Source organism: Alligator sinensis, unplaced genomic scaffold (assembly GCF_000455745.1).
Source record: "Alligator sinensis unplaced genomic scaffold, ASM45574v1 scaffold256_1, whole genome shotgun sequence".
In the NCBI taxonomy this organism is placed as follows: Eukaryota; Metazoa; Chordata; order Crocodylia; family Alligatoridae; genus Alligator; species Alligator sinensis.
In genome coordinates this window covers 2,106,198-2,125,538 of record NW_005842139.1, presented here as the reverse complement: position 1 = coordinate 2,125,538, position 19,341 = coordinate 2,106,198, and the positions used below count along the sequence as shown (strand labels likewise).

General features: G+C 43.6%; 1 protein-coding gene across 8 annotated transcripts in view; it reads left to right on the top strand.

Annotated features, from left to right (window-relative positions):
* The window catches only part of TTC39A (tetratricopeptide repeat domain 39A), a 122,492-nt gene that overhangs the window by 79,472 nt on the left and 23,679 nt on the right, over positions 1-19,341 (top strand). For 7 of the 8 annotated variants that reach the window (XM_025206086.1, XM_006025315.2, XM_006025316.2 and 4 more), the window contains 7 exons: positions 3,569-3,633; positions 6,063-6,162; positions 8,274-8,339; positions 15,406-15,514; positions 16,341-16,408; positions 16,540-16,599; positions 18,435-18,596. In XM_025206086.1, the coding sequence (XP_025061871.1) occupies positions 3,569-3,633; positions 6,063-6,162; positions 8,274-8,339; positions 15,406-15,514; positions 16,341-16,408; positions 16,540-16,599; positions 18,435-18,596 (630 nt within the window). Of the gene's footprint in view, positions 1-3,568; positions 3,634-6,062; positions 6,163-8,273; positions 8,340-13,195; positions 13,254-15,405; positions 15,515-16,340; positions 16,409-16,539; positions 16,600-18,434; positions 18,597-19,341 lie in introns of those variants that run through there. The other variant, XM_025206088.1, reaches the window with a different exon arrangement.

The following is a 19,341-nucleotide window of genomic DNA, read 5'->3' as shown; positions in this document are numbered from 1 at the left end:
TGTCTCATCCTGAGTTCTTTGTTCCCAATCCTATGCTGTATTGTTCTAATAAGTCTACCTTTTGTTTTACCCTCAGAAAATACCATAAAGATCACACCTGAGTTATATATGAGGTTGTCATATGATTGGGTCAGTACAGTACTATTGTGTGGAACAGACAACCCTGTGTAGCAGCATTAAAAGCCAGCACAGGGTCACCTATTCTTCTATGAATAAAGCTACCAAGCAGGATAGTTTCATAGTTTCATAGTTTTAGGGTCGGAAGGGACCTAATAGATCTTCAAACCTGACCCCCCACCAGGGCGGGAGAACAACAAAAAACCCTAAAAACAAAAACGGGACTCAAATGAGTCCAGCCAGGTAGGCATCCAGCCTCTTCTTAAAGACCCCCAGGGTAGGGGCCAGCACCACCTCCCTTGGAAGTTGGTTCCAGCTCCTAGCCGCCCTAACTGTGAAGTAGTTTTTTCGGATGTCCAATCTGTACCTCCTCTCCATCAACTTGTGCCCATTACTCCTTGTTATGCCAGCGGGGGCTAGGGGAAACAGCGTCTCCCCCAAACCCTTCTGGTTCCCCCTAGTGAGTTTATAGACGGTCACCAGGTCCCCCCTCAGCCTTCTCTTGTGGAGGCTGAATAGGTTCAGGTCCCGCAGTCTCTCTCTGTAGGGTCTGCCCTGTTGTCCCCGGATCATGCGGGTGGCCCTCCTCTGGACCCTCTCCATGTTGTCCACATCCCTCCTGAAATGGGGCGCACAGAACTGGACACAATACTCCAGCTGCGGCCTGACCAGCGTCGCATAGAGGGGGAGGATCACCTCCCTGGCTCTACTCGAGATGCACCTGTGGATGCACGACAAGGTCTGGTTAGCCCTGCCAACCATGACCTCGCATTGTCGGCCCATGTTCATCTTGGAGTCAATAATGACACCAAGATCCCTTTCCGCCTCCGTGCTCTCAAGTAGGGAGTTCCCCATCGTATAAGTGTGCTGCTGGTTCCTACTACCCAAGTGCAGCACCCTGCACTTGTCCGTATTGAAACACATCCTGTTCCTGTTTGCCCACCCCTGTAACCTATCCAGATCCTTCTGCAATCTCTCTCTCCCTGCTAGCGTGCTCACCTCCCCCCAAATTTTGGTGTCATCAGCGAATTTAAACAGGTTGCTTTCCACCCCAACATCAAGATCGCTGATGAAGAAATTGAACAGCGCAGGCCCCAGGACCGAGCCCTGGGGGACTCCACTACCCACCTCCCCCCAAGTCGAGTATGATCCATCCACCACCACCCTCTGAGTGCGACCCTTCAGCCAATCTGCAATCCATCTGACCGTGTAGGCATCTATGCCACAGTCGCCTAGTTTATTAATTAGGATGGGGTGAGAGACGGTGTCAAAGGCCTTGCTGAAGTCCAGAAAGACTACATCCACCGCGACACCTGCGTCCATGGCCTTTGTGACCTGATCATAAAAGGCAATCAGGTTGGTCTGACATGATCTCCCCCTAATAAATCCATGCTGATTGCCCCTGAGCATCATTTCTGATGCCGGCCCATCACAAATGTGCTCCTTGATGATCTTCTCAAAGAGCTTCCCCAGGATTGAGGTAAGACTGACGGGCCTATAGTTGCCCGGGTCCTCCCTTTTCCCTTTCTTGAAGATGGGGACCACATTAGCTACCTTCCAATCGTCTGGCACCTGGCCCAAGCACCACGATCGCTCGTAGAGCCGTGCCAGGGGCCCTGCAATAACCCCAGCCAGCTCCCTCAGCACCCTGGGGTGGAGAGCATCCGGACCCGCTGACTTGAACGCGTCCAGCCCCTCCAGAAGCTCTCTAACCCGGTCCTCCCCAACCTGAGGTCTGAAGGCGATCCCCTCGCGTCCGGCTTCTATCACAGCAGGGAAGTCCCGGTCCCTGCACAAGAAAACGGAGGTGAAGAATTGGTTAAAGAGGTCCGCTTTATCCTCTGACGCAACCACCAGATTGCCCCGCATATCCTGCAGGGGCCCCACATTACCCGGCGCCTTCTTCATCCTCCCAATATATTTGAAAAAGGACTTTTTGTTATCCTTAATCCTGGACGCTAATCCGAGCTCTATATCCGCCTTGGCCTTCCTAACAGCCCGCCTGCAGGCCCGAGCAGAGGAGGTATACTCCTCTTTGGAGATTACACCCCCCTTCCACCGGGCGTACGCCACCCTTTTGGCAAGCAGGCATTCCCGGACACCCTTGGTGAGCCAGGGGGGCTTTTGGACACTCCTGCCCGCCTTGCTTCTTGTCGGGATGGACACCCCTTGGGCCCCGAGTATCGTTTCCTTAAGGAACGACCACTCCTCTTGGACGCTGAGTTCCTCTGCCCTCAAGGACCCCAGTTCCTCTCCCACTAATCTCCTCATCTCACTGAAGTTGGCCCTCCTGAAGTCTAGGGCCACCACCTTGCTGCGGGCCCTTGACACTCTACGCTGGATGGTGAATTCCAGCACGCGATGATCACTATTGCCCAGGTGGTCAAGAACCTGGAGGCCTCTTACCAGGTCGTCGCCTGCGGCCAGGACCAGGTCCAGCAGAGCATCTCCTCTGGTGGGACTGTGCACCTCCTGAATCAAGTGGAGGTCCTGCAACTCGGCCAAGAACCTCCTGGAGCGGTCCGTCCCGGCTGACTGCTCCTCCCAGCATATGTCCGGGTAATTAAAATCGCCCATGACAACTACATCCCTTGCTTTTAGTGTCTCCGCAAGCTGGCCTGAAAATTCCCTGTCCAGCTCCTCCTCTTGATTGGGGATGATCTGTTCTGTCGTGGAAGCAGTGGGTTGGTGGTCCCAGCTTGGACAGGAAGGGCTGCAACAGTTGGGGAACCCCAATTGTCACCTTGTGCAATTCCAGGGATCTCTGTGATCCCCTCCCTGGTGGGGAGGCAGGCTCTAATCCTCCCTCCAGAAGCTAGGAGTTCAGAAGCCCTGAGAGGTTGGTGATAAATTGAGGCTCCCGGACGTATGCCTTTTGTTAGAAGCTGCTGGTGTTTCCCTGGAAATTGGTCAGAACTGAGAGTAAAACATTTTAGATTAAACAAACTAGCATTTTTTGACAAAACAAACAAAAAGGATTGTCAGCCAAACACAGATCCACCCACTTTCCCCTTCTTCACATGGCCCTAAAACTTTGGAAAATTAGGATTTTGGACACCTGAAAAAGGGCTTGGATTGAGGTTTAGCTCTGCAGGTCACATGAAGTTTGAATTCAGAGTGGCCGTTGTGGTCTTGCCTTTTAACAAGGTCCTCTCTTTGTTGGACAGTTTTCATTTAACTAAAATATTTGTCCTTCTCTGTACTGACATAGGATTTTAGACTGAAGATGTTATGGTGAGTCTTAGGCAGAACTGTTTCTGCTACAGAGGATGGATTAAAATAATTTTAATGCATTTAACCCTTTGGGTTCTTTACAGTCAAAAAGCAATTTTTCTAAAAATTGAACTGGGGAATTTGATGTCAACTTCTATGCAGCATTAAATAATATGGTTTTGATCTCCAGAAAGTAAATGATCACAAACTGAGTGCTGATGTTTTTCCCTTTCAATAGGATGAGAACATGGTTAGTTTTATCAAAGGAGGCATCAGAGTCAGAAACAGCTATCAGACTTACCGGTAAGTAGATCTAAATGATCTGATGCCAGAAACATTCTTGCAGTAAAAAGGCTTTGATATAAAGATTTCCAGAAAATTAGACTGTCTTACTTATTAATGATAGTTCATGGAAAGTTTCCAAAATCTAGGGGCATGAATAATTTGCAGTCCACATATATTGGGTTCCTTGCTCTCTGGAGTCCAGTTTGGGAGAGCCTGGATCTCAGTCTAATTTGTGCTGTGCACGAAGCAGGCCGTGAGCAGGTAGATGCTGTGTGTACAGCTTGAACACTCAGTCCTAAATTCAAACACAAGAATTCTTGACACCTTGTTGTTGTTTTCAACTAGTCAGGCAATTCATATCTTCTGTACTGCTGTTTGTATACTGCTCCTTGTGCTTTTCATATGCAAAGAACAAACGTACTTTGAGTCTGAATGACTCCTTCAGATGAAAGAAAAAGGAACCCGGCACAAAAAGAAATGCCCATCATAGGGCTCAGTATGTGTATTCTCTGTAACATGTTGCATCATTGCCTCCTCCCAGAAGAGCTGAGAGCAGTCCAAGGGGTAGTGAAGAAGCAGCCATAATAGCAACATTCATCACATTGTGGATTTTTCCTTTTTAAAGCATCCATTACAGCACATTGCAAGCTAACAGTTACATTGTTCATAAGAATACTGCCTCAGGCTGCTAACCTGATGCCTCTTTTTATTTTTGCAAGTACCTGAAATATTCTCATCTATTCATGTAGCCATAATCCCAAAATATTTCCTGTTTATGCAGTAAGGAATTTCCCCTTTTTATGTTCAGTCATCACTTGTTTGTTAAAGATTCACACATACGAAGAGAAGCTCTTCTTAACTCTTTTGCGTGAATGGAAAAACGGGTGGCAATAAAAGTTCTCCTTTCTAAAGTTAATAATAACTTCTGATCCAGATGGGTACCTGTCTAGAAATCTACTTAGGCCTTTACACCATGCCAATACCTTTTTTTTATTCAGATAGAATCATAGAGTTATAGAGTAGTTGGGCTGGAGGGGACCTCCAGAGGTCATATAGTCCAACCCCTTGCAGATGTGTGGCTCTGACTATGGTGGCAGACAACATGCAGCTTTTCTTTCTGTTACAGGACTTTCACGTTTTTGCTTTTTAATTTCATTTTGGTTTCCAACTTTTATTATCAAACTACTTATGCTTCAGATACTAGCTACAAAAGCTTCATTAGGGTGCAGCTGAAACTAAAAACAAGAGTCATTCTCACGTGCATGTCGGTCCCTTGGAAACCCAAATCACTTTTTTTTGGATGCAAAGAACACCACCCAGTGTAGAGCTGTTTTGTTTCTTAATTCTAAATGCGTAGCTTGGAAAGTAGACAGCTCGTTGCATTTCCATGGCACGCATATATCTGCCATCTTGCCTCAAGCTCTGGATATCTCTGTGTGAACCAGCCACACAGCAACAACCCTTTGTTGTGTAGAGGGGTATTTTTCCCACAAGATCCGTATGCCCAAATTATTGCATTTGGCACAACTTGCAGATAGGACCTATAAACTCACAATGAGCCAAATGCAGGCACATAGCTGTCCTCACTTAATTAAGCCCCAAACCCCAAAAAAACAAATAGGAAACTTTGATCACTAGTAATCCATGTGACAAAGCTGCTCTGATTACACTTAAAGCATATAGCCATAATAACAGAGCATTTTGAGACAGAATACCTCAGATCCACTCAGATGATGTAGGTAATTAAAAGGATTTTGTCAACTTGAAATCAAGGCAACTTTCAAAAGTGAACTAGAAGCAGTTTTTAGTTTCTAGATCAGTCCCTGAGTCCCTCTACCAAGTGCTGTGATTTTTATGACACAAGAGGGACGTTTTCTCACATTACTATATTATGCTGTTAACCCGATGTGATGAATGGTTACTGTTAGGATTTCTCATGTTGCTCTCTAAGTGGTGGTGAAGAGGCCCCCTGTACTTCTGGCTGTCATGCAGTGTGTTATAGGGAAAGCACAATTTCTATTTTTCTATTCTCCTTTTGTATGATTAACTGACAAGGGAAACCACAAAGCTCATTATACACACAGTGCTATCAAATGCACAGATTAGAAGTAATTGAGATTTTTTTCAGTCACAGTAAATATAGGTGGTCCCAACAATAGCAGACAAAAGCTTTTTTCAGGCAGAAATTTTATTTTGAATTCACTAAATTTGTGTGGCAAGAATTCATCCCCTAGATCCCAATTGATGGTATAACAGGAATTGTCTGAAGTGTAATGATCACTGTGCACTTTACTGTTCACTTATCTAGATGAGATGAGGGATTGTTGTTGTATATAATAGTTATGTACTTCAAAACAAATGGGCAGTTTTCTTAGTGTATCATAAAGCTACCCAGCTCACCTGTGTTTTCCTTACTATTATGTAATGCAGTTTTTCTGTATCATCAGGGAACTAGACCATCTCATACAGTCTCCAAACTATGTGAAAGGAAAACACCATCTCCATTTTGAGGGAGGTGTGAAGCTTGGAGTTGGAGCCTTTAACTTGGTATGTAAGAAACATTCTTCACTTGGGCCCTAATTCTTCAAACACCTGCTTAACTTAAAACATCTGAGTAGCTCCAATGAGAACAAGTTGCATGTCTAAAATGAGGAAAGTGAGTAAGTACTTGCAGCACAATGTACTAACAGGCCTCAGAAACATCAAGGTGAGCAAATGGCATATAGAAAGAGATGGGGAGGAATTCTTGTGCTCCTGCTTTCAGTTCACACAGTTCAAGCATACCTTTGCTTCTGTCTGGAGCCCTACTCACTTCACAGAGCCTGTGCAACTGCTAGAGTGCAGGATTTGAGCCCATGCTAGCACAGCAGGGAGGACTAAATAACATAATGATGGCAATTTGAGTTGCTGTATCTGTGGTCAGAATCTGGACTGTAAAAACAGCTGATCACAGTTCATGCTTCATGTGAGAGCTCTGAGATGGTTATAATATTGAAAACTTTTACAAGAGCTGTGTCTGGCTGAAGTGGGGTAGAGGGGAATAGGCATGGTGTGCTTGTCTTAATCATTTTGGTGCATTTCTACATTCTGTTTTCACCCCAGAGAAGTGAAAGCACCAGAAAGTGTGAGAGAGGATGTTTTTACCGCTGGTGTTTTTAAATAGGGCCAAGGCAGGAAGTATCAGGTGCTCCATGTGAAGAGGCTGGTTTTGATCCCCTGTGCATTCAGCCTGGGTTACAGAAAAGTATTACATACACTTCTAAACCTTTACAGTTTGCAGATTGTGATTGGCCACAGCTAAAAACAGTCCCAGTAGAAGCTAGGTGATCATGTGTGAACTGTGCTCTTGTAGTGTGAAATTGTATAGCTGACTCTTTCGCAGCATACTCTTCAGAGTCTTCTGCCCATAATGTGTGTGTGTGTGTGTGTCTGACTCTTAAGAAGGAAAGTTATAAACCAGGGGCCCATCTGCCTGTTGGGCTACCTGTGGGCTATGGGAAGTGGAGGACATTGCCTGTTACAGAATCTGTGGCGCCGGCTCTCTGGTGGACATGGCCATTGGCCACAGGAGGGCAAGCAAGGGCTGTGCTGACACAGTCTCACTTGCCCTGCTGCCACTCAGCCCATTGCTGCTTGTTCTTGTGCCCCTCCCTGCCCCAGGAGAGATCTGACTTGTGAAGGAGCCCCATTATCCAAACCAGGCACTGGGCATGGGGTAAGTTTGACACCCTAACTGTGAAGGTGCTTATTGCTATTAATGCTATTTCACTCTAATTTAACACCAGGACTATAGTGTAATGCACTTACTAGACTGAAAATGCAGCCCAAACATTCTCTGCCACTTCTTGTTCATAAACTTAGTTTGTCCAAGGAAATATTTGCTAATGCAGACAGTTTATAATCTTTTTTCAGTTGTGCTAGCAGAAAAAGCAACCTTCTTGATATGCTTGAATAGCTTGCTCACTTATCCTGTACCAGGAAGAAATGCTTTTGTAGATGTGTACTTGTTTAGTTAGTTCTAGGAATCAATACTTACTGTTCATGCGGTGGTATAACAGGATCTGAATCTGTGTCAAGTGAATCTATATCTTTTGTATACTTTAATATAGTGTCAGTTTTGGAGGTTTCCACAGGGTGGGCCCCATGCTAATTCATTGAGGTTTCTCAGTATAAAAGAACTATGCCCGTTTATAACATCACCCTCTTATTTTGCTCTAACAGCAGTAGTTCTTTTGTGGCACAGTCAAATAGAATCTAAAAACTGATCCATGTGATGACGAGATAACAAATATCCTGCTTGGTGGCTCCAGCAAATATTTAACTTTTGTGATTGTTTCTTAATAATTAGGACGCTATGAAATGCAACAGCTAGAATTACCCAGAGCTGCAGCTGGTTTTATGTACAGGAAAAAAAATCACCTATTTATTGCAGTAATGAGGCTGGTAATTCTGCCTTAACTTTGAGCATACATAGAGTATAGCTAATAGCTGAGAGAGGCATATACATCTGCCCAGGAAAACTTGGGGAGATGCTAAGATTTTTTAATGATTTTTAATTATTGTCTCCTGGGTTTAGAAAGGTCAGTTCATGCATTTTAGGACTAGGAGACAAAAAGATACCAAGATTATCCTCAAATGACTCATGTTTCTTTCCACAGACATTATCCATGTTTCCTGCAAGGATTCTGCGACTACTGGAATTTGTTGGGTTTTCTGGAAACAAGGTAAATCTGACTGTCAGTCAATGTACTGTAGTAAGTGTAGATGCCTCAGAAGAGCTAGGATGTCCCTCCCAGCACATTGTTTTAAAAATAACCTCCTCCCTCCTTCCTCACTTTGGACCCAGCAATCAGCAACCTTGGTATTGGAGTCGGTGCAACTCAAGGAATTTTTTAGGTGATTTCTTTGTTGCATTTGAAAATTAAGGATGCTGGCAGTGTACCTGGAAGACACAGACAGATGAGAGGCAGCAGCACATGGCATAATAGAGAGATGATTGATGTTTATTGTCTGTACTACAATTGTGCTTAGAAGCTACAGCTAAATCTTCATTTTATTTCTGATCCTCCTTTATTAAATCATCTCATAATAAAAGAAAGGAAAGAGCCTTAGATTTCATTTTATTCTTTTTTCTATGCCTTTAACAGCTGCTACAAATTTTAACAGAGCACCTCAGTTTTTTCCAAAGGAGCTACCCAAGAGTAGGAGGCCTGGCATGCATTGGGTGTGCATGATGGGAGGAAGGGAGGGGAGGGTTTGTAGTGAAGGACCTGAGCAAGTCTACAGGGAGGGCTCAGAGCTGCATTTTTGTTGCTTTGGTTTCCTGGGGGCCTGGTATCCCAATGCAAGATATGAGTAGTTACCTGTATCCCATGGAGGAAGAGTTGGGCCCTGGCACCAGTTCATTTCAAGTATTCAGTCAAAGCTGGAGCCTTGGAGTGGAATTTTGTGGCAGGCTGCACCTGCAGTTCCCTCTGTAATGCCAGTTCTGGGGAAAAATCTGTTTCACTCATCTGTTCTGCAAAGCTAAACCAGTGTTCTCAACCTTCTTAAACTCAAGGCAGCCCTTGGAAAATGCCAGCTCTTAGACCCCTGCTACCTGTTACATATATTAGGTAATTAACTGGTTAATTGCACAATAAATGTTGATCAGCCACATATGCAATTAACACTGGCCACAAGAGCAAAGTCATTATCACACTGTAAAAATGAATATCCAGCTCTAAAAAGAGCCAACCAGCTATACAGTTAGTGCTTGAAATGTGTAACAACTCTTTATAGCTGCTTTCTAACCAGCTTTAATTTGAACATGTAGCAGGTCCCTTAGTTTTCACTTGTTTTTGGATAGAGCAATTCTTCTGTTGCAAAGAAGTCACGCCACAACAAGTCAAAAAGTTTTCAACACTATGGATTACTATTTGAAATCTCTAGTTTTATTTTCTGAATCATGTTTGCCTACCTCACAGTGCTAACATTGCACTGCACCTTGCAATACCTTTCAAAGAATCTTGAGGCACCCCAGGCTGCTGCGACACCCTGGTTGAGAATCACTCGGCTAAACAAAAGAGTATTTATACCAGTTTTCATTTACAAAATCCTTTGCAAGGATTACCTCGTTAATCTGCACAGCATCCCTGTTAGACATGTATGGATCATCTTATTTCACTGGTGAACCTGAAAAAGCTGAGGTCTGGAAGTTAAATGTCTTGCTTAAGACTAGGAGCGTGGGTTGTAGCTGTGTTGCTTAAGACCAGAGAGTTTATGATCCAGCACAGGTGAGAACTTGAGTTCCTGGCTCCCTAGGTAAGATCTCTAATTAGTCAATTTTACCTGCCTGTTCTTCTAGCCAGAAGAAGAAAAAATTAGTTAGTTCTACATGTCTGCTAAAGACTGGTAGCAACTAAAAAAGAAGAGTCCAACTTAGAAAAAGTAAGTACAAGCCAGACACTAGCATGCTCTTTCAAAGATCCTTTTAAAGCAGCCATTTAGCTTCCTATTGCTGCTAAAAACTTCCCCTAATCCCCACTTTTTGGGGTCATTCTCTCCTTCTGTGTTCTCTCCAGGCCCTGGAATTTTTGGGGGGGCTGCGAGTGGGTTGGTGTCCCTTATGTCAGTGACTTGGGTCCTGTTCCAGATTTTTCAGTAGCAGATTGAAACGTATCATAGATTACCATAACCATAAGGAAAGATTTCCTGTCTGAAGTACCATTCAAAAGAAAGGAGAGTATTTTCTTCCAACAGGTCACTGAACAGAGTTCAGGTATTTGGTAGTCATTCAGAGGAATACTTTAAGGCAGTCTTGCTTTATTTAGAGCTGTGAGCTGCTGGCCCAGAACTGAGAGTAGAATTGCAATTACATTTGTAATCACATCTCAAGTGTCAGGTTTCCACAGTTCAGCAAGATCAAACTGCCCCCTGGAGCAGAGACCAGAGATTTCAAGATATGGGAAATAGAGAGGAGGAGACTGAGAAAATGTGCATAAAACTCGAGGCATCACTGTTGAGAGAGAAGGAATTTTGAGGCCTGCAGTATTTTGACCACACAATGATGGGGAGGAGAATGGTTGTTAAATGCTGACACTGCGCTTGGTGCTGTGTAAGACACTGAAGAAGACACAGCCAACTCCTTGAGCCACTGAGTCCAGTTTGACAGACAACAGACATCATCCCATGGTTCCCCAGGAGACTTTGAGGTGCTTCATTCTTAGTGTTTGTGCTGCTTATCTATAATAATAATAATAATAACCACTGTATAGGTTATTATATAGACTATGGAAAGACATTCATACCTAAAGCTGTTGTATTAGGGCTATGTTGGCCAGTCCCCTGATACAAAGCTATCCTGAAGCCAGCAGATGTGAGCCCTTGGAGAATACTCTTGTAAAGGACTGTCAGTATGTACTTGGCATCACCCCTGATGTCTGCTAGTGTATGGGGATAAGCTTAGGACTCCTCTGCATCCTAGGCACTGGGCAGTCCTTTGGGGCAGTTGGCAGCCAGTTCAATATAGAGTCACTCTTTAGATGTGCTAAAGGGGGTCTCAGGATGATAAATTGACATAGGATCAAGAGAGCACACAGAGGGCTTGAAGATGCTTAGATTCTCTTAATATCCCAAGGTCTGCCAAGTGCTTTTCTGCCACAGTTCAGGATCCTAGGCCTTTGCTTCATACTTTCTGTGTAAAACTTTGTTACGATAAGGACTAGATACACTTAATAGACATGGCCCTGCATTGTGAGGCTGGGACTTGGTGCATAGGAGCCTTGCATCAGCAAATTCCTCCTGGGGTCCTGATGAATGTACTCAGCCATGAAAGCTACGCTGTGCTTTCAGTGGGCTTCCCTGTACGCCTAGCAGTAGATGGGGGAAGAGTTGTTGCCATCTGCACTCTCTTTGCACCTGATGCTGAATTTAGTCTTGCCTCAGTGTCAGTACAGAACAGCATCTACACAATAGGCAGAGGTTCAAGGGCTCAAATCTTCCTGCAGCATATCCACATTTTTCCAGCCTGCCCCAGTAGAGCCAGCCACAATCGGGGACTCTCACACAAGTTGGCTTAATTTTTGCTGGGAGCTTTTACTGAACTGAAGAGACAGAAGATACCTGCTAAACTGTAGTAAAGTTTGCTGTTAATCCTTCATATCTTAAATGCAGTTGGCACTGGTTTGGAATTCAGCATTATTTCTGTGGAAAGCAGGAAATGATTCTGATAGTACCATTTAAAAAGAAATTGGGTTTCCTTGATATGGGAAGACATTTGTTCCAAATCAGCTGTGCTGAACAACATTTTTTACGTATGTCTCAATTAGCAGTTAATTGAATTTCCATCTGCCATAGCAAATCCTTCTGCCTGGCATTTTCCTCTCATTTTCAAGCGTTAAATGAAAGTTAACTCCTAAAATGATGTCACGTAACACATTTGAGTGCCCTAACTGCTCTCTGCCCATCACGTCTTCCTGTTAAACTAATAGAAATATTCCCCTTAATTGCTGACATGGCCAAGTCATGACATGGCCAAGTCATGAGACAAGAAAGACATCTCTGTCTTGCTTTTTGCTGAAGAACCTTAATTAAAAAAATGTGATTAAAAATTGTTCAGGCAGTTTCACTTCAGGGAGGCAGATGCATTTTACTTATATTCACGACTGAAATAGCCACCAACTGTTTGGAGGTTTTGCCTTGATATAATTTTTCTACCCCACATGGTGTGTTTCTGTGCATCTTGAAACTTGAATCAAATAGTACAATTCAGGTAGTTAGTAAGAAGAATCTGAGCACTTGAATATTCATTTCCTCTTACTTTTTGTCTGACCAAACAGGGATCTAGAAGGGCATTGGCTAGCATGTTGAAATGACACAGGAACAGGGGGTGTCTATACATGTGCTCTGGGGTTGGGGAGAGTGCATTTTAATTGGAGCGGCTTCCGGACAGCGGCTTTAATTAAAATGCCCCAGCATCACATGTATTCAGCATCCTGTGTTTCAAAAGAGCTGTGGATGTGCTTGAACTAAAGCTTTTTCGACAAGTTTTAAAGTGCCCCCACCGCCATTTTGAAACCTAGGATGCTGAATACATGTGACGCTGCAGGATGCTCAGTTAATCAAGTCTGCACCGATAAATTCTAATTGGAACACACCGGAGCCCGTGTATAGCCACCCATAATGTTTGCCCTACTAGATCCAAGCATTTATGTCTCATGTATGATATTTCACTCCTTCCAGCATTGACCAGTGCCTGATACTCTCCAGTTCGGGGAGAGTGCATTTTAATGGGAGCGGCTTCCGGACAGCGGCTTTAATTAAAATGCCCCAGCATCACATGTATTCAGCATCCTGTGTTTCAAAAGAGCTGTGGATGTGCTTGAACTAAAGCTTTTTCGACAAGTTTTAAAGTGCCCCCACCGCCATTTTGAAACCTAGGATGCTGAATACATGTGACGCTGCAGGATGCTCAGTTAATCAAGTCTGCACCGATAAATTCTAATTGGAACACACCGGAGCCCGTGTATAGCCACCCATAATGTTTGCCCTACTAGATCCAAGCATTTATGTCTCATGTATGATATTTCACTCCTTCCAGCATTGACCAGTGCCTGATACTCTCCAGTTCAATGAAAACACATGTGCAGAACAGAAATGTATGTTAAATACTGATGGATTTTTTTGCATTGTTACTAAAAATATTTACCATCTCTGTTGAGTTACAAGCCAAGATTATTACTAAGATTTCTTTGCTTTCTAATATATTTAAGAAGCTTTCTCTTTTCTGCCCATAGCCTTACCCCCCATGGATTTTTTCTAATGTCTTTAGATTTCCTTATCAGTTTTCTTCACTCCAGAACTTCTCATTTATATTATCCCTGTATGTATTCATGTAATGAATCATAGAAAATTAGGGTTGGAAAGGACCTCAAGAGGCCATCTAGTACAATCCCCTGCTCAAAGCAGGACCCCCCCAACTATATCATCCCTGCCAAGGCTTTGTCTACCTGGGTCTTAAAAATCTGTAAGGATGGAGATTCCATCTCCCTGGTTAGCTTGTTCCAGTGCTTTATTATCCTCCTAGTGCAGGGGCAGGCAATTATTCTGGCTGGAGGGCAGTTTAATGAGTTTTGGTGAGCTGTTGAGGGCTGCAAGGGTAGCCCCACCCTTTGACAGGTGCCCTGTCTCCTGGTTGCCATCTTGGGACCTGAAGTCCACCATTCAGTAACGGACCCACATTTTCCTTGACCTTCCTCTCGTTTTGGACGTACTTTTAGAAACCCTTCTCGTTACTCTTCGTGTCCCTTGCTGGTTGTAACTTCTCGTGCACTTTGGCCTTCCTGATTTCATCCCTGCATGCTCCCTCCTTGTTGTTTGTCTAACTTTCCACTTCTTCCTAGTTTACTTTTTGTGTTTTATCTCATTTGAAGAGTCCCCTGCTAAGCCAAGCTGGTCTTCTGCCATACCTTGTTAGTCTTCCTGAACTTCGGGATGGTTTGTTCCTGTGCCCTTGGTAAAGTTTCCTGAAAATACAATCAGCTCTTCTAGACTCCTTTCCCCTTCAGATGGCCTCTGAGTGGATCATGCTTATCAGTTCCCCGAGTCAAAATCTGTTTTCCTGAACTTCAGGGTCCTTACTTATTCTGCTGCTCTCCTTCCTTCTTTCCCTCAGGATCCTGAACTCAGTCATCTCATGGTCGGTGCTGCCCAAGTTCCCATCCACTACTACATTCCCCGCCAATTCTTCCCTGTTTATGAGCAGCAGGTCAAGAAGAGCATGGCCCCTAGTTGGCATTTCCAACACTTGCACCAGGAAGTTGTCCCCAACTCTCTCCAAAAACTTCTTGGATTGCCTGCGCGCTGCTGTATTGCTCTCCCGGCAGATGTCAGGGTGATTGAAATGCCTCATGAGAACCGGGGCCTGCGATCTGGAAACTTCTGCGAGCTGTTTGAAGAAAGCCTCCTCCATTTCCATCCTTCTGGTCCAGTGGTCTATAGTAGACATCCACCACAATATCACTCTTGTTGCTCTCCCCTCTGACCTTAACCTAGAGATTTTCAGCAGGCCTGTCTCCAGCTTCATACTGGGGCTCTGAGAAATCATGCAGCTTTTACATAAAGCTCAACTCCTCCTCTTCTCCCCTGCCTATTCTTCTTGAACAGTTTATACCTATTCATGACAATACTTCAGTCATGTGAGCTATCTCACCAAGTGTTATTCCAGTCACGTCCTAATTCTGTGACTGTGCAAGGATTTGCAGTTCTTCCTGCTTGTTTCCCAGGCTCTGTGCATTCGTGTACAGACACCTGAGCTAACTAACTGAATAGTGTTCTTGTTAACATTTGCTTTACTCTGGTTGCAAATTCTAGGATGTAGACTTGCTTATTTTTACTTCACTTTGTGAAAGTGTTGGCCCAATATACCATAGCAGGGGTGTCAAACTCATCTGGACCTTGTCAGAAGCGATGTTAACTATATTGGTTGACAGTGATAACTCATGTTGGTGGTATTGCACGGTCTCTTGATGTGACCATACAGTTGATGCTCAGTCACTACTTGGCCATATTATACTTTCTAGAAGTCAAGAGGTGACTATATTAGAAATACTATAGCCTTGTATTAACATATCTTCTCCTACGGTGACTATTTAAGCAATTTGTGTCACTACCATAGACAGATGTTGCAGTTTGTGTTGGTGGTGAGCTACTGGTTTATTTCCAAATGATGCTACAGAGACTAAATACCAACGAAAATACTACTGGCACTTCATGATAAGCCTTTGTTTTCTTAATTTATTTTTTGCACAGGAACGTGGGCTGTTGCAGCTTCAAGAAGGAGCATTCATGTACAGCTTTAGGTCGGTGATGTGTACGATGTTGCTGCTGTGCTATCATACTTTCATGACCTTTGTGTTGGGTAAGATTAGTTACAAAAACCCTATGGTATTCCTTTTATATGATCCATTGTAGTGGGACACAAAGGGGAACAGAGTTTTACATTGCAAATCTGCTGGGGAATTGGACAAGTGACACTGAGGTAGAGGAGGAGGAAGGTGATTGGGTTGGAGTTAATAAGAAATACTTGGACTTTCCTCAGTGCATTATTTTGGAAGTTAAAAAATAATATATTTAAATGATGGTACACTGCATTCTCTGTTCATGTTAATTTAGCATCTGGGTATCCTCAGGGTGGCATGCCTCTAGAGCCTTCTTTAACTAAGTCTCCTTGGTCTAGGTCTAGGCAAGTTTACTACCAGTTTTTAGAATAATTGCTAAATGACCCAGAAAATGTTGTTGTCAGGTATCCGTCCTCTGGCCCTTCACCACAGCAAGTCATTCAGTGTGGCCAAGAAGAAACCTGTTCTGTTCTATGCCAGTCCACATGGTCGTCTGTTTTCAGAAGACTACCACAGCATAAGGAAATAGTTTGGGTCAGAATCAGATCCTACCCACTCTTACTTTCCTCCCCGTTTTCTCTGTCCTTCACAGAATTGGGTTTCTTAAGGGCTTAGGATGATGCAAACATATAACATGTTACATACACCAGACTTCTGTCTGCATTTGTAATGGCTTTGTGTAAGAAGCCCCATTATACCCCTTCTGATCTTATCAAAGGTGGTACAGAATAAAGTCCTGTATTTGCACGTAAATACTACTTCTCGATAAGAACTTAGTCATTGGCCATATGATGGTAGCACCGCACCCTTCTTTGTCATTAGTTGCATGTCTTTTACTCCATTTAGGGACAGGGAAAGGAAACATTGAGGAGGCAGAAAGACTGCTCAAGCCTTACCTGGCTCGCTACCCAAAAGTAAGATGAATCCTAACTTAGTCTGCCTTTTGTACCTATTTAACAGCTTGTTGTTGAATAATCAAGATCTAAACTGTATAGTTGACATGAAATTGTTAAAAGCTTTTTTTCCTCCCCTATGCTTATTACAGGGAGCCATCTTCCTATTTTTTGCAGGCAGGATAGAAACACTAAAAGGAAATATTGATACGGTGAGTAACCCTTTCCCTGTGCACATGATACCTGGCTAGCTTTAATTCTTCAATAACAATGTTTCTTGGTAGAATTATGAAATCTGGCTGTGATTTTCAGAAATAGTAACCCAAAGTTAGATTCTTGAAGCCACACTTGGCTGCCTGCCCGTCTCCCATTGCTGAGCAGCTCACAGCTCTCCTTGACCTCAGCGGAAGCTACTGGGTATTCGGCCCTTGGGAAAATCTGGAAGAGGCCTAAATACGGGGTTAGGAGCTTGAATTTCTTTTTCATATTTTAAAATGTTCCCAGTATGGTGTCTGCTATCATCTGCTTACTCAGTGCTACTGACACTTCTCATCACTGTGGTGGTGCTTTTCTTAAAGCTCCATCTCCTGGAAATGTGTGAGAGAATCTTAATTTCCCTTCCAAAAAGAAGAAAAAAGGCAAACTTGCATAACCCTTCTGACAATGGAGAAACTAGGAGGTAAATTAAAAGAGCACCATATTTAGTAAATTTGTTTAATGAAAGAGTTTTTAAGCGAACCTTTGACTCATGATTTGTTGAGTGTCTGGGACTGGCAATGAAGCAATGTTGTACTTAATGAACTGGAAATCAAAAAACCATCTCTGAAGAAACAGCGAATTCTTAGACAGGAATAGGTCGGGGAGAAGGTTTTGCTTCAAGAAATCAGTTCACATGGTTTGCCTCTTACTGCAGTGGCATAGTTCAACTATTCATTACAGTGAATTTTCAAGTGCCACTGTCTTTCCAGCAGCAAAGGAGCCTGAAGCAAACTAGTTTAGGGTCTGAACCTCATAGCTGGCCCTTTCATCCAACCTGGACAAAACTGAACTGTATAACCAATTTCCCTGAACTGTTAGCAAAACCTGTCTCCATCTCAGACTCTTTGTGGCTTGGGTCCATCTTTAATTTGCAACTCATAAATACAAACCAGGAATTTTATTCTCATGTTGGCTTTGAATGGCTTGACTGATTGCTTTCAATTAACTGAATTGAGCAAAAAAGAATAACCATCTGTGATCTGTTTAATTACTTAATTTGAATAATTTATTGGAGTTCAATATTTTTGGCTTAAATATTCCTCAAAATTACTCAAATTCAAGCAAAATCCATTTGAAGTTGTGCTCTTGTGCTGGTCCCCCATGGTGATGTGTGCTATCCAAGAATCCTTGTTATTGCTGTGGTGAAAAACATGCCAGAAGCATTGGCCTAGAATGAAGCACTTTAGTTGAACAGCAGCCGACTAAATGTATCCCAGACAATGCAGTTCCTGATTTAATTAAACTGTTTGGTAACTCAGCAGAAATTCCACCAGCTACAGATGACTTCTGGCTGCAGAACTGGTGTCAAACGGTTGTGCCTGCTTTTGAACAATAGCCATGGCAGACAGAACAATTACACATCTCTGTGTGCGAGAGCTCAATGCGATGCATTGCACTGTGCTGCCCGTCTTCCAGCTTGATGATAGTAACAGTTCTCCAGTGTTAATTAGTTGTTTGTTATGCTTTCTACTGCAGTTATGTTCCTTTGCTTGCTATAGCGCTATGTGCTAGTGCTTTGCACTAGCTGAGGTTCTGCCTCCTGGCTTTAGTTTCCCCAATTTATTTCTGGTAACAAATGCTCCTCTCCCTGGAAATGGGTATGGAGCCAAGGGTCTGATCCTGCTCCAATAAAATCGGTCAACATGATTAGCAGAAATGCTGAGCACCCTCTACTCTGAGGGCACTCAGCATGTTGGAGCAATATTAAATCCCAATGCTCTTCGTTGCAGAGATATGTTTGACATGTGACCAGATGATTATAGTTATGCTTGGACTTTCCTTTGTTCAGGCAGTTAGTAGGTATGAGGAATGCTGTGAAGCTCAGCAGCACTGGAAGCAATTCCATCACATGTGTTACTGGGAATTAATGTGGTGCTTCACTTATAAACGCCAGTGGAAGATGGCATACTTCTATGCCGATCTGCTCAGCAAAGAGAATACTTGGTCAAAGGTAAGTTAAAGTGGAACAAACCAAACAGTTAACTATGGGGAAGCCTGCAGTTACATGCTAACTTACAGTCATGTTGCACCATCCCTTGAACTGGGCAGTAACACAAAATCTGATTTGCTGAGGTCTTGGCAGACAACATGCAAGGGGGAGCCCAGTGCAGATGGGAATATAGCTCAGTGTCAAAGCTGATTTTTGACTAAGGGACAGCTTTCCAAAGGGGACCCATTGCCAGGTGGGAAGCAGATCACCTTTCTTTTATTGCAGCTACAGTATGAACCTGAGCTGCTTTGTGGATGGTGGGCAAACTACTTCATCTGCACATTTAGTTTAGTACTTGCTTAATGAAGTACTAAGTAAATGTGCAGTAACTAGTTACTGCACAGTAGCGCTGGCAGTTTTTTTGTGATGCTTACTGCGCAGTAGCCTAATAACAAACACTGCACGGTAGTGTATTAGCACGGTTTTTGACCACACGCTACTGTGCAGTGGTATTAGGCTACTGCGCAGTAAGTGTCTTGTGTAGATGCATTCACTAAGGATAAACTCAGTAGTGCCACAGGATGATGCTCGCAACCACAGTAAAGTCCTGACCTTGCACATCTGGAAAGGAGGGGAGTGACACACAGGCTCTGAGGACTTCCTCCCTCTTTGGGTCCTTGAGCCTTTGGGAAGCCATTCAGAGGGGTTTTTTTGGTGAAGAGGAGATGGTCAGCAACCAGCTGCTCTCTGTAGCTCTGGTCCCTGT